This window comes from Colius striatus, chromosome Z (assembly GCF_028858725.1).
Source record: "Colius striatus isolate bColStr4 chromosome Z, bColStr4.1.hap1, whole genome shotgun sequence".
NCBI classification, from domain to species: Eukaryota; Metazoa; Chordata; class Aves; order Coliiformes; family Coliidae; genus Colius; species Colius striatus.
Window position 1 is genome coordinate 86,813,867 of NC_084790.1, and position 13,954 is coordinate 86,827,820.

Below are 13,954 nucleotides of genomic sequence, written 5' to 3' on the forward strand. Positions count from 1 at the left end.
AACCCTCGTAACATTAATGGCATTTCCTCTGGTGTTGGGAAGCATCTCAAGTCACTTCCATTCATTTTTTATTAATCTGTCCATATGTCTTACACTTCATTTTCTGCTACACTACTTTATTTTCCTGGATTTGGCTGCATTTGTAACATCAATAACAAATGTCTGTGGTACGCACAGGGATTGTTTTGTTGGTTTGCATCCCTACCGACATGGAGTGCACCGAGCTTGCAATGCACCATGGGAGTTGTAAAGGTTCACATCTCCACAGGAGACAAGACCTATTTCTAACAACGTTCAAATTACAGTCTTTGCTTAAAAAAAATAAACCGACAAAAACCATCAAACCCTACACACTTTGTTGTAATGCACATAGGACACAGCTCACAGGAGAAATCAGCAGGCAGGCATGGTACGTGATGAGGTGACGTCTTAAAAACAACTGCAAGTATGGATTTGCTGTTCATCTTCTCGACTACATTAAAATAAGAGCACTTAACATGTTCTCATTATAAATTCTCTTCGCTCCGTTAAACACTTTCCCCAGTGTTTTAGAAGTTAAATGTTTCCAGGATCAGCCTGAGTATCTATAAATATATAGTCAGCCCCCTAGACTACTGAGGCACATCGTTGTCATCCAGCTGCAGCAATGCTTTGATGCCATGACCTCCACTGGTTCACCACAGGGTCATGTCCTCCCTATGCTCACCCAAAGGCACTGTGGCTCAAGAGTAGGTCTGTATTGACTCGGGATGATTTGTTGGGAGGTGTCTTGGCAAGGATGCAGCCTGTGAGAAGACAAAGAAGGAAGAAGGATGCTGCTGAAGGATGCTGCTGGAGCTCACTGTGCGGCAGAGAAAGGCAAAGCCCTGGGTTTTGTTACCAAACCACACTTTTGGAAGGTGATTGGAGTCCTAGTTTGTCATCCAAAGAGCTGAAACGTGCCCTCAACAGTTGTAACAGATTCAATGCTGAGATTGGATTGAGAACACATGTTAGGTTGTGTTCATTTGAAATGCAGATGTACAGGACCTCCTCTGTCTCCCATCCCTAACATCTCTGAGAAGCAGATGGGCAGATCTGTGCTCCTCAGGGACAGTTTTCAATTCAATTTAGAGAATATTTTAAGCTTGTCTGTGTATTAACATATCTTTATTAGTTGTGCTACAGTAATGCCCAGAGGTTTAAGATGAGATTGGGGTTTCATTGTCTAGTTAATGTAGAAACATATTGTAAGACTCTGCTTCAAAGAGCTTGTAGGCAAAAGATTAAAGGAATGGAACAACAGAAAAAGTTGATACCATGGGGACTGAAGGCACACAAAAAATAGTCACTTGTCCATCATTTCTTGAGAAGTCTTTGACATACTGCAGATGTGAACCTAAGTTTCTACTTCCTGAACAGAAGAGACTGTTTTTCAGGAGATACTTGTACTCCTGATGCTAAAAAGCACGTGAGTTGGCTGATTTTGTCTGATTATTGGATAAAGATTTTGGTGTGAAAACACGTGCTGAATTTCCAAAACTTACATTTTGGACTTTCCACTGACAGAGGAGGTATTAGGCTTATCCTCTGTAACCTTGGAAAATGCATTATTGAATTTTACAGCATTTGGTAAGTTTAATTTCATTGAACTAAGTTCTTCCCCGTTATGGATTGTTTGGTTTACCAGAAAATGTAAATGTATGCTAATTCTGTTGTCTCAGAGAAAGGATAATTCACTGATAGGTCCCTATTTTATTGAAAGCAATGCAAGAGCTCATTGTTACCCATTTTTAGCCTTTCTCGTGGTGTCTCCTTTTCAAATTCCCTGGTACGTTCGATGGAATAACATCACAGAAATTACCTCCTCATCCCCCACTAAAATACAGCTATTGCTGATGTACAAAGCACCTGGAAGGAATGACCTGTTTTTCTCTATCTGAAAACAAAGGAGAAACTCATTTGGAGAATTTCACTGTGAGAGTGTATTCCAGTGGAATATTTATAGTTAAGATTGTTAATATGATTCAAAGAGTTTTGGGTTTCTCTTAAAACGTAGATATCGTTTCCCTAGACTGTGCTAAAATCAGCTTCCAAGCTTAGCTGTCCAGGACAAGTGTGTGTTGTCCAAGAAGTGGAATACATTGCTTGTTATTTGTTGTAAGCTTGTTATTTGTTGCAGCCATTAGCTGCCCAGTGGATACTCATGAAATTAGAGACAAGATGCCTTTCTATTTGAGTGATGGTGCACAATCCAATGCTGGAGAGTAAGAAGAATGTGAGCAATAGCTCAAGGGAGATTCTTCTCTCCCTCTGCCCTGCTGAGGCCTCATCTGGAGTCCTGTGTCCAGTTGTGGGCTCCACAGCTCAAGAGGGACAAAGAACTGCTAGAGAGAGGCCAGTGCAGGGACACCAAGATGATCAGGGCACTGGAGCATCTTCCTTATGAGGAAAGGCTGCAGGAGAAGCCTGGGAAAGATAAAGATGAGAGGGGACCTTATCAATGCTGATAAATCCCTAAAGGGTGGGTGTTGGGAGGATGGGGCCAGTCTTTGTTCTGTGGTGGCCAGTGCCAGGACAAGGGGTGATGGGCACAGGCTGGAGCACAGGCAGTGTCACTGGCACAGGAGGAGAAACTCCTTTGGTGCTGAGGTGAGGGAGCCCTGGCCCAGGCTGCCCAGGGAGGGTGTGGAGGCTCCTTCTTGGGAGGTTTCCAAACCCACCTGGACACGTTCCTGTGCCCCCTGAGCGAGGGGAACCTCCTTTAGCAGGGGATTGGGCTGGAGGAGCTCTGCAGGGCCCTTCCAACCCTCACCATGCTGGGATCCTGTGATTGCTGCCCAGAGGAGACCAAATCTCTTCCTTGGCTTCAGACCACCAAGCAAGACAAGGCTGATGCTCTAATGTCATATGTGTACATTTATGACTAGCCCTGTCACTGCAGCTCTCAAAGCAGAGATTTATTTAGTAGTCTGCTTAAATGCAGAATGTTTTATCCAAGGTCTGACACAGGCACCTTTCCTTGTGAAGAGATACCTCCTGAATTTACAGAGAGTCCTGGGTTATTCCTTCTGAGCTATCTCACACAGCAGGATCTTCCACCTGCTTTGAGCTTCTTTGTTGTGGCACTGCTAGTTGAAAAACTTATTGTAAGCAGCGCTTTTGGCAGTAAGTGAATAGGGAGGTTTCCATTTTCACAGGAGTGTTCCCCAGCCCTTTCTTTCTGGACAACCACAGCCCTGGCTGCAACCCTCCATTTCAGGTTCAGGTTACAGAAGTGCAGAACATCTGACTGTGATGCTGGGAGTGCTTTTTTTTCCTCTGAATTTCTCAGAATTCAATAACCCTTGTCTGCAGAGTTTATACTTCAACGTGACATTTGTCCTATAGATAGATTACCTTTTCCTGGCAATAAGCTGATGTTAACTAGGTCTAGAAACTGATACTGGTATTATGGTGTAATGTTTTCACAAACCCAGACAGGAGCAAATGAGGCTGTTCTCTGGCTGCTTTTTGAGATAATTGTGAATGATGGATTTTCTGCCCTTTAGAGGATCTTTCGGCATCAGTGGCAATGGCAGGACACACAGGGCATAGACATAATTCTCTTGAAGACCTTTTGTCTTTTAACAGGGCAACCCCTGTGGGAGTTTCCTTACAACAAAATCTACTAATTCGGTTTCCACTCCTTTTATTTCTAATGAGGGGCAGCCAGTATGCTTTTGGTGAATCAAAGAGTGAGAGCAACAGAGAACACAGAAGGGCCCTATGTCAGCAGCTGACTTAAAACTTCTTCCTAAACTTGACATCAAAGCCAGATTCCTTCTTTCATCATGTTTGTGTGAGCAGGTATTAATTATCACAGAATGGCTGAGGCTGGAAAGGATCCCTCAAGGAGTATGGTCCGAGTCTTTCTTCAAACAAGGCCAGGGAGCTGTGGGTCATGTCAGTGTCATCTGCTGCTGACTTCTGAGCAGTTTCAAGGACTGGTGTTTCACAGCCTTTCTAGGACTCTACCTCAGCAATTACCAATCATCATATTAATTCTTTTCCTGATAACTAATAGGAATTTCTCTTCCTCTAATTTCCACCCTGTCCATTTACTGCAGGGTATTGTCAGACCCCATCTGTTTTAACAAGACACCTTTGTTTCCACTTTGTCTGTGGGGAGGCTGTAGTTCCTCTTGATGGACACCTTACTACCATCTTTACCATCCCAAGGGTAGACTTCTGTTGCCTTCAGTGAAAAACAGCTTTGTAATGGGAGAAAAAAAGCATCAAAGATGGCAGCTTACCTCTTCAGCAAGCTGTGGCAGCGTGAAGATGGTGTTATACCTTACTCGTAGGTTCACGTTGGTGCTCAAGAAGCAAAGGGGTCATTTCTCAATGAAATGCTACTTCACTATTGGTTAGTGTCAGGAAAGGCCCTGACAAAGGCATTACCAGAAGTCTGTTGAACGTAAAACTTACCTTGATTGGTATTTTATTGGTTACTTTGCATTAGAAGAAATTCAGATGGTTTTAATTGCAAAGCTCTGAGTGGTATGATGGGTCTTCATGATGATCAGGGGATCCCATTTGGCTTCAGCTTTCCCAGGGTACCAATCTATAGAGCACTCAGCAGGTCCTTTATGTCAGATAATTGTTAAAATGGGAAAGGAGAAGCAGACTTGAGAATGATTTTTTTCTTTCATTTTTTTGTAATTTGGAAGATAAAGGATTTGATCTGGAAAATCAGCTGCATGCAACACCTGCTTTCCAACACTGTAGTTGAAGGTGAGGAGCTTTCCTTGGACTGGAGTTCACAACTGGTTGTCAAAACACTTACTTTCTTATGTACAGTTTAAAGAAAAAGAAAAAATCAAATTATACACAAAGAGTTTGCATTTGTCAAAAGGCCCCTTGCAATGGCTGTAGAGATGTCACAATTTTACCCCCTCAAAGAAGAAAATAGCTTTTGTGTCTTGAATGAGCTGGTATTTATTTATTTTCTTTCCAGTAACAACATCTGTCAGTAGAAGAAATTGATTTTTTTTTCATGCTTAGTTTGAACTTCTTATTCTTCTTTCCTTTAAATTGAACTGCAGAACACGACTTTATTTCCAGAGCGTGTTCCATACCAACACTGGCATGAGGATTCTTGGCTGATGCTCTAATTAAAGCTCAGTTCTCTGCTCAGCTTCTTCAAAGGCAAAAAGAGATTTCCTCTGTCAGAAGGAAAAAAATAAATAGATAAAAAAGAAAGCATACAGTTCTTTCCTTCTCCTGCTCCAGAATAGCAAAAACAAATGGTAACATCAGTGTTATAGTGTTATGGCTCTTCCCTGCTATGAATGGGAGCCAGTGGAGATGAAAATCACTGTCATCACCATCTCTAAACCTCACATTTCTTTGGTTTTTTGCATCTTTTTAATGACCCTCCTGTCCCATTCAACGCAGCACTTATTAGTAGGTTTACACTAAAAAGCTTTCTTCATTTGAACTCATTTGAACAGTCAGTGGCATTTTACCAAAAAGAGCTCCAGAATGAACCCATAAGTGCTACTGATAGCCAATGCAGTTCAGAAATCAACTGGTTGACACATGATAATAATAATAATAATGCTCTTTCTTTTGGTTTTATTCACTGTCTTGGACTAAACCAAACCCTAATATAGTGTACAAACACTGTACCATGGCAAATTGCCCTTTTCCTTCTTATCTAGGAGGGGATTGAAGCAATTATTTATTGCTCCAGTTAGCAGCAGCTCGAATTAACCCCCTGAAGAAAGCTGCAGATCCTATCCTGGCCCCAATCTTAGCTCATTCTTGCAAATGTAACCTCACCCAACCTGGTTATAAACATAAATCATATATCAGTCTGTTCAATCTGATGGACCATATATTGTGCTATGTGGGTCAGTTGTGATGAAGTACGTGCTGTATAGTCTCCATTTTCAAACTTTCCATGAGGTTACCATGGTTTTTACACCTAATTTATCAGTTTCTGAGAGGGTATTTTTAACAACCAAACTAATTAATACTAAATCACTCGTTTTGCTTATTCATTGTTGGGGATCCACAAAGTATTTTGATTAGATGTGATGGTTCTGTGGGGTGTGGGGAGTTTTGACATCCATCTCTAGCATCAGGTTTCCCAAGCCACCTTTCACATTTGGATAGCCCGTGTTCAGAGTGACATTCTTCTCCAACTATTGTCTCAACTACTTAAAATTTAAGCCAAGTGAGGTCCTGACTTCTGTTCTCTGGCCACAATCCCTGAAGATATCTACCAGCCCTCAGAGGATGATTCATCTTGTACTTTTTAAATACCTGTCTTAGCATGGGATGAATTGTTCTGCAGAGGTGTTTGTTTCTTCAGCCACTACAGGGACAGCCCTTAAACTAGAGCATGTGCATAACTTACAGAAAGCAAGATCAATCCACTACCTGTTGCTGTGTCCTGTTCAGTACAATCACTGAGTTCTCTGCTGGTAACAGCAGATACGTGGTACATCTCAAAGTCCTAAAACATCATCTTTTGGTATTCTCTGCATTCCCCAAAGTCTACTCTAGTGAATGCTCCATCTTAGCCTCTTGCACAAAACTCCTACTAAGTAGACACAGCAGCTGGGACGTGGGTAGAAGGAAGAGATGGAATCAGTCTGGACTGTTCATATGAATTCCCTTTTTCTTCTGCAGGAACTACTGCACGTGACATTATTTAAACTTCCAGCTACATAATGACTTTGTGCCTCAATAAATACATCTCTGTGTGGAATCTGGAGAGGTACAACACTTAGTTACATTAGAAATTAAAACCAGTATGCTAATATACATAGTGGAAATCATATGAAAATGTATCCTACATCTCTGTGAATACAAAATAATTTCCTTTTGACTAATGATATTGCAATGAGTACAAACTGAATTAATAACTGTACAATACTCAGTGCAGGGAGTTATTAATGCACCAGTCACTCATTTGGCAATTTTTAAAGTTTAGCTCTTTTGCGGTAGAAGCCCAGAAGTCACCTGAATATTAAACAAATATGTCACTGTTTCTTCTGAATGTAAAAATAAGTACCAAATACGTGGGTGGAAAGGATATTAGTAACAATATGCAGTAAGTACTTCAAGATTATTTACTCATTTTGGATTCACTCTAATAGTATTAATCACGCTGAGCTGATTTGATGTTAATGTGGATGAAATATGTAACTCAGCAGCAGGTCTTTTGCAATGTCATGTTAATAAATTCCTCCTCGCATGCAAACATTTGTTATTTTTTCCATGAAGAACTTTGAGGAAGCAGTTCTTATCTCTGGGAGGTGTGGGAATGCCCAATGTGTTCTGATGCACTTTTCCTCTGTGCAAACAGAGTTAACAGCTACGGGGGGAAAAAAATGAGGAGAGAGGGGATGATGAAGAAATTCAAGTAAAAAAAAAGGAGAAAAATGAATTGCCTTGTTTTTCTCAGAAAACAGCAGCAAAAGGCGATGTGGAATGGATGGGCTCATTTCACATTGTGTTCATTTAGAGATATATTTAGAGTAGCCCCGTGGTAAACTAGAACACATGAACCAGTGCAGCACATCCATGCACCCAGAAGTTCATTTCTATTTGTTATCTGTCACATCCTTCATATTTACCACAGAGTTCTCAGTGGGGTAAAAAAAGGTGAAATGGCTATTGTTAATGTAATTCTGCCATCAGAAAATTACAGAGGGAGGCTTTCTGCTCAGCATCCAGAAAGTGGTTACATTTCCACTGGAAAAGGAGGAGAAACTCCTTTGGTACTGAGGTGAGGGAGCCCTGGTCCAGGCTGCCCAGGGAGAGTTTGGAGGCTCCTGCTTGGGAGGTTTCCAAACCCACCTGAACACGTTCCTGTGCCCCCAGAGCGAGAGGAACCTGCTTTAGCCAGGGTGGTTGGGCTGAATGAGCTCTGCAGGGCCCTTTCAAACCCCCCCTTACCCCCTCATTTTATGATTCTATGACACAGGGGTGCATGAAACTGTTGTGAGATGGTTTTAGGAGTGACATATTCCAGCTAAACAGCAATGGAGAGCTGGATGCTTGCAGTTCACTTGTATGAATTTCAGGACTCCAAGGCAAGACATCACTGATGATACTCCAACATCTCTTCCTGCATCGTCCCTGGGACAACAGAGTGTGCTGGTGAGGGGCTGTCCAGGGATGCCCTGCCACCCAGAGCTCAGTTCCATGGTATTGGGCAGGAGGGCACTAACACCCACAACACTGCCCATAGCACCACGTCTGAGGCTTCCTTTGCTCAGGAGTGGACATCTGATGCACAAATGTGGTTCCAGCTTTCTTATGCACTCCCTTCAGTTCACTATTGTTGAAGACGGCACCCGTAGACTGAGATAAATAAAGACTTTGGAAGGGAAATTAAACTGCTGTGCAGCAGTTATGCTCATTGCTTAGTAGAGGCATTTTCTTAACTTCATTTTTTTTGTTTTACAGGAAAGAGTTTGTCCATTCTTCCTCACAGACCTGACTTTTAACAGCATGTGTTCTTTATTTTGCTGTATTTGTTCTCTCTTGCAGAGCCAAGTTCCCATTACGTGATTTCCTTAAAGGCCTTCAACAATGCAGGCGAAGGGGTGCCTCTGTACGAAAGTGCAACCACCAGGTCCATGACAGGTGAGCAGCAAATGCTGGTCCATAATCTACACACCATCGGTGAACGTTAGCCCTGTGAAGCTGCACACTAGGCCAAACATTTCGGTCCGGGCGGTGGAAGAGTTCTGCAACGTCCAGGTCACTGCTAGAATAAATCACCTTCATTTTCCACTTTATTGTAGCCACACAGATAGAATGAATTATTTACCCTTCCCAGAAATTGGCTGCACTGTTTTGATGGGAAGCTCGCAAGCACTTGCTGTTTGGTGTGGGTTGGCTTGGGAGAAGCATGACTCTCAAACAATTTAAATGTTTAAAGATCAGGACACAACAGTGGTGAATAGCTTTGTGGAATTAAGCCCAGATTAAGGGGTTTTTGTTTGTTTATTTGTTTCACTTGTGAAGCAGTTTAAACAAAAATGAATCGGTTTAAACCACACTGTCACCGTGCACACCTACAAAAGCACGTAGAGAGCTTGAGAGAGGTGGAGGAATGCACTGATGAGATTTTCCTGGCAGGATAAGGCTCACAGAAGGGATTACCTAGCAGCAAAGGAGCAGGGTGCTTTTAGGCAGCTGTTTTTCCCAAGTCCATTGTTGGGAAAAGCAGAGTTATTCTCTTGTAGCACTGTCTTCCAGACCACCTCATGTTTTTTCTGCAATCACTCGTGCCGGGGTGGGACTGACAAGGTGCTAAAAGAATGGAGGGGGAAAGAAAAAAAAAACCCCAAAATTAGGTGTTTTTCCTCTGGAGTGATACCATCATTTGGTGAAGTTTTTTCTTGTGTTTCACCCATGGTGTTCAGAGCTGCCTGGAAGGGGAGCTGTGTCACTGAGAGCAAAACCAATCGCTGACGCTGACTTGGGTGGAGCACGAGGAATAAATCAACCAAATGTCACTACTGTGGCTCTATAAGGAAAAACAGCTTTTACCCATGTGGTTTTGTGAAGTATTCCCATAAGAAATCTTGGAAAGTTGTAAAGGGGGGAAAAAGAATACTAATTACACAATCAAAGGCAACCATGACAAACTACATAAGGTGTGATAAGTGTTACGAAACTTCTGGCTCAAAATTATTAAACTCCTAGGCTGGAGTCCACAGAGGTCATTCTTACTGAGTATGTCTTGTAAAATGTTTTTCCAAAGTGTTTGCCTCAGGATCCAATCTACTACTGGTTTTAAGCTTCTTATTCCCTGTTGATTCTATTTAAAAATCACCTGGCTGGCATCCTGTGGGGTTTCACTTTATGTCTGCATATAATCTCTCATAAATGAAAGGATATCCAGGTGTGAAAAAGTCAATTCAGGCTCGATCTGTCTTGATCATCTGTGAGCTGTCCACCTCAGTGCTTCTTGTTGCTGAGAGACGTCTGTACCTGGAGCTTCTCACCACCTCCCATCCACAGGATGCAGCCTCTGAAAGGAGATTTTGGCCTGAGTTGTTCATGGAGAGACATGAAGGCTTTTAATAAAGCAGGAAAACACATAAACTACGTTCCCCGGGCAGCAGTTGAGCTGAGACACTCCCAGCACCAAAGAAAACCAAAAGCTGTGTCGAGTGTCCATTTAGTCTGTTCATAAACAACTTTGTCGTCTGCTTCTATGGATATGGAGTTCAAACTGAAGTTATATAACCTGCAATTTTCACAACTCAAACCCAAAGAGAACAAGAAACTGTTTCCTGCCAAGAGATTGCAAATTCCAAAGGACAGATGTCCACATGTGAATAACAGCATATGAAGCTTTGGTGGGAAATGGAAGCAGTATTTAGGGGTCTATTTTCAGCCAGCAGCGGATTAGAGATGTTTTCCTCCTCTGCAGGTCAGTGGTGACGTGTTTCAGGAACTGAATTGTGTGGCTTGATCAAGTTTGACCATTTATTTGGCTAAACCCAGCCTCTTCATAATCCTTTCTGTAGCAGGACTTCAGTTTTCAGCATGGGAAAGGAAAAGAGGAAGTGCAGAGTTTGCTAAAATACCAACTTAGGTTCAGTCACATCAACTTCCATCATAAGTTTGTGAAGTACCCCAACAGAAACAGGTTATCACTCACCTGATGAAGCTTACAGCCAGGTCTTTTGACAGACTTCAATTCAGGAAAAGCAACTCTTAACTTTCAACTTGCAGAAGCTCAACTCGACAGGGTGGGGCAAAAAGAGATTCGGCTGCTCATTCCTCCCTGAGTGGATCACATGTTTGAGTCTTGGATCACTACAACAACTGGGTTGCTTCGATTCATTCAGCACTCATATTCAAGCTTCTTACAAAGCAGCTTTTGATGAAAGAAGCAACACAGGAAGGTGATTGAACCTTAATGTCTTATCATAGATTTTAAACATCCTCAGCTCCTGTTTTTCCTTCCAAAGCCTGTGACCTCCCAAAGTTCTGAATCAGACTTACACAAGCATGAAAACAGAGTTATCAGACTGTTAGGAGCTGCACAGAAGAACTGTAGCAATTGTCAGTGGGGAAATATTAGTGCAATTTATTCTCTGAGTGATTAACTAGAAACCTTTTGCTATGCTTTTGCTGCACTTTACCCACTACATTTTGAAAGTGCATTCAGGAAAGTCACAACTGGTAAATAATGAGCCAGCAAGCTTAGTTTTAAAAGACAGACCAGCTGACTGTGTGCTTCAAGAGGGACAGAGGATAGAGTAGAAAATGATCTCTGGTTCCCATGTAGATACCATCACTGTGCAGCCCCAAAGGGCAGAGACAGAGTCCCAGAGAAGACAAGAGCATGAATGTCATTGGGGCCAAACTGAACACTGATCAGAAGAGGAGTTCTGTACACATGTGGCTGGTGGCTTTGTTTCCTGTAACAGCAGTAAACTTCTGCTGATCCCATGTCTGATTCCTCTCACACCTCCATAACTCAGAGAAACCTCCTCTGCCACAAAGTGGAAGGGGAAGCACGGCTGCAGTAATCTCAGCAGCCTCCGTTAACCATACGCGTCAGCTCGCCGCTCAGATCTGAGCTTTTGGAAGTTAATTGAAATGTGACACTGTCTCAATAATTAAGAAAGCCAGAATTTTCTTCTGAGATTGCATAGCACACCGTCCTGGCATGTACATGGTGCTCAGGCTCTTGCTCCTCAAACACCACCCAGTCACAGACACACAGGAGAGGAACGGCGTGTTCCTCAGAGATGCCCACTTGAAGCAAATCCACGTCTCCACACCTGGGTGTGCACATTTTAACATGCAACTACTGCAAGACGTTCACATCAGCAGGGAAACTGTGGTGTTCCATTCATAACAAACATTTCAGCAGATGCAGAATATGTTCCCTTCAAGAGGCTAAAACGATGAAACAACCTGAAAGAGGCTGCCAAGAGAGAAAAGCATAGGTAACTCCTACCCAGGTCAAGTTGGTAAATCAGGTTGGAGGATGACACACTCACCACTTTGTAGGTGTTTCCAATAATGTGTCTTTTTTTCAAGTGATTCAGTTTTTCTAGGAAGATGTAAGTAATTTTAAGGAGAGACACTGTGCATTGGCTTTGTCTCGTGTGACGAAAACACGGGGCACCTGGAAATGTTTTAACAAGTCATGGGGAAAATAGCACTTAGCGCTGATTGGTTTTGTTGTAGTGATGTGTAACTGAAATGTTACTGATGCTCTCTCATTTTGCATTAATGCCTTTCTTTCTGTTCTCCTCATGTTCCTCCTCCTCATTAATGCCATGCATTTAACCCATTGTGATGTGTGCCCCTTGGTGGCTGTTTGTGTTTTGGTTCGTTTTGGTTTTTGGTTGTTTTGGTTTGGTTTGGTTTTGTTTTTATGTTTAACTTACCTATTCTTTTATTTTGGAATGCTCATTTGGTGATGTATGAACCCAGATCCCATTGATCCATTAGAAGTTGATTTTTATCCTTTGCTTGACGATTTCCCTACCTCAGTCCCAGATATCTCCACCCCCATGCTCCCACCAGTAGGTGTCCAGGCTGTTGCACTTACGCACGATGCAGTGAGGGTCATCTGGGCAGACAACTCTGTCCCAAAGAACCAAAAGACTACAGAGGTTCGCTTCTACACGGTCCGATGGAGAACGAGCTACTCAACAAGTGCTAAGTACAAGGTGAAATTTCTTACCACGTTATGGGTTTATGAGCTGTTTAATCTCTCCACGTTTTAATTGCAGAGACTCTGAATTGGCTTTTATGAGCTTTCCCTCCACCAAAATTCCCTTTTCAATGAGAAGGAAACTTGCCTGAGTAACTACTGCTTCTTACAAACCTATGTGCATAGTTGGATGAGAATGACGTGTTTTAATTCCACGTGCCAGTTGTTGAAGGTTTCGATCTTTACCAATCAAATACAAATCAGTCACAGATTTGGTAGCACAACAGTGTAGCGAGAATAATACCAGATGCAAACCCACCTGCACCATCTGGCAGTTCCACCCACCCATGTTACTTATTCCCAAATAGCAAAGAAAAAAAGCCCCAAGTTGCAACTTGGTTGATGAGAAAGCTGGGATTGAATGGATATGACAGCAGCATGCTACTTTCTGTATGAGCAATTCATTTCGAGTCCTAACAAAAGCAGAACTGAAACCTGTAGGGTTCAGCAGACAGATACGGTGGGACAGGGAATGGGAAGGAGCAAACTCAGCCTTTAGGCTTCTTTGTTTGCTTGTTTTTGAACAATAAACTCTCTTTCCCCACTATTGTCAGATTATATATTGCATCTCATATAACATCTACCTTCCCATGATGAGCATGTCCTTCCTCCCGTGACCTACCATAATAGTTGCTTTGTCTTGCCTAAAGGGTCATATTGATCCATAGTGAGGTTTTTGCTATGGGTGTATTTTTATACTACAAGTGAGTGCCTCAATTTTTACTGTCCTAACAAAAGCAGCCTCATACGAGTCATTTTTGCAAAGACTGTGGAACAAGCCGTGCTCGTTCCTACACTGAGGCTTCTCTGATTAGAGCCTGAATGATGCCTGTGAATATAGATTGTCCTTTCTAAACCCAGAGGAAGGCTCTCCACCTCTTTCATGTCTGGAGTACAATTGTCCAATTGACTCTATTATCAAGATCTTTCCCAGGTTAATTTTTGGAAGATGTGGGAACGATGGTGGAGCTCTTGTCTTCAATCCCTTCTCTGGGTGGGATTTTTCAGCTCGCCCTCTTACAGGTCTCCATCAGAGTTTGGCTCACTGTAAATTATCCATTTCAATTGTGTTACTCCTGATTTGCATTCCTGCCAGCTGAGAGGAGTCTCAGGTCAGCCAGCTTTTTGCTGTAGGTGCTGACACACTGTAAAGCCTTTCAGTAACACCACATCTTCCAAAGGGTCCATGCCCTGCTTTTACATCTACTGCCATGTTTCTGG

The 13,954-nt window shown here is 42.4% G+C and overlaps 1 protein-coding gene across 1 annotated transcript in view; it reads left to right on the top strand.

Moving 5' to 3' along the window:
* Positions 1-13,954, top strand: part of DCC (DCC netrin 1 receptor) — a 550,939-nt gene that overhangs the window by 465,086 nt on the left and 71,899 nt on the right. The window contains exons 18-19 of the mRNA XM_062018865.1: positions 8,530-8,625; positions 12,511-12,689. Coding sequence (XP_061874849.1) covers positions 8,530-8,625; positions 12,511-12,689 — 275 coding nt within the window. The remainder of the gene's footprint in view (positions 1-8,529; positions 8,626-12,510; positions 12,690-13,954) is intronic.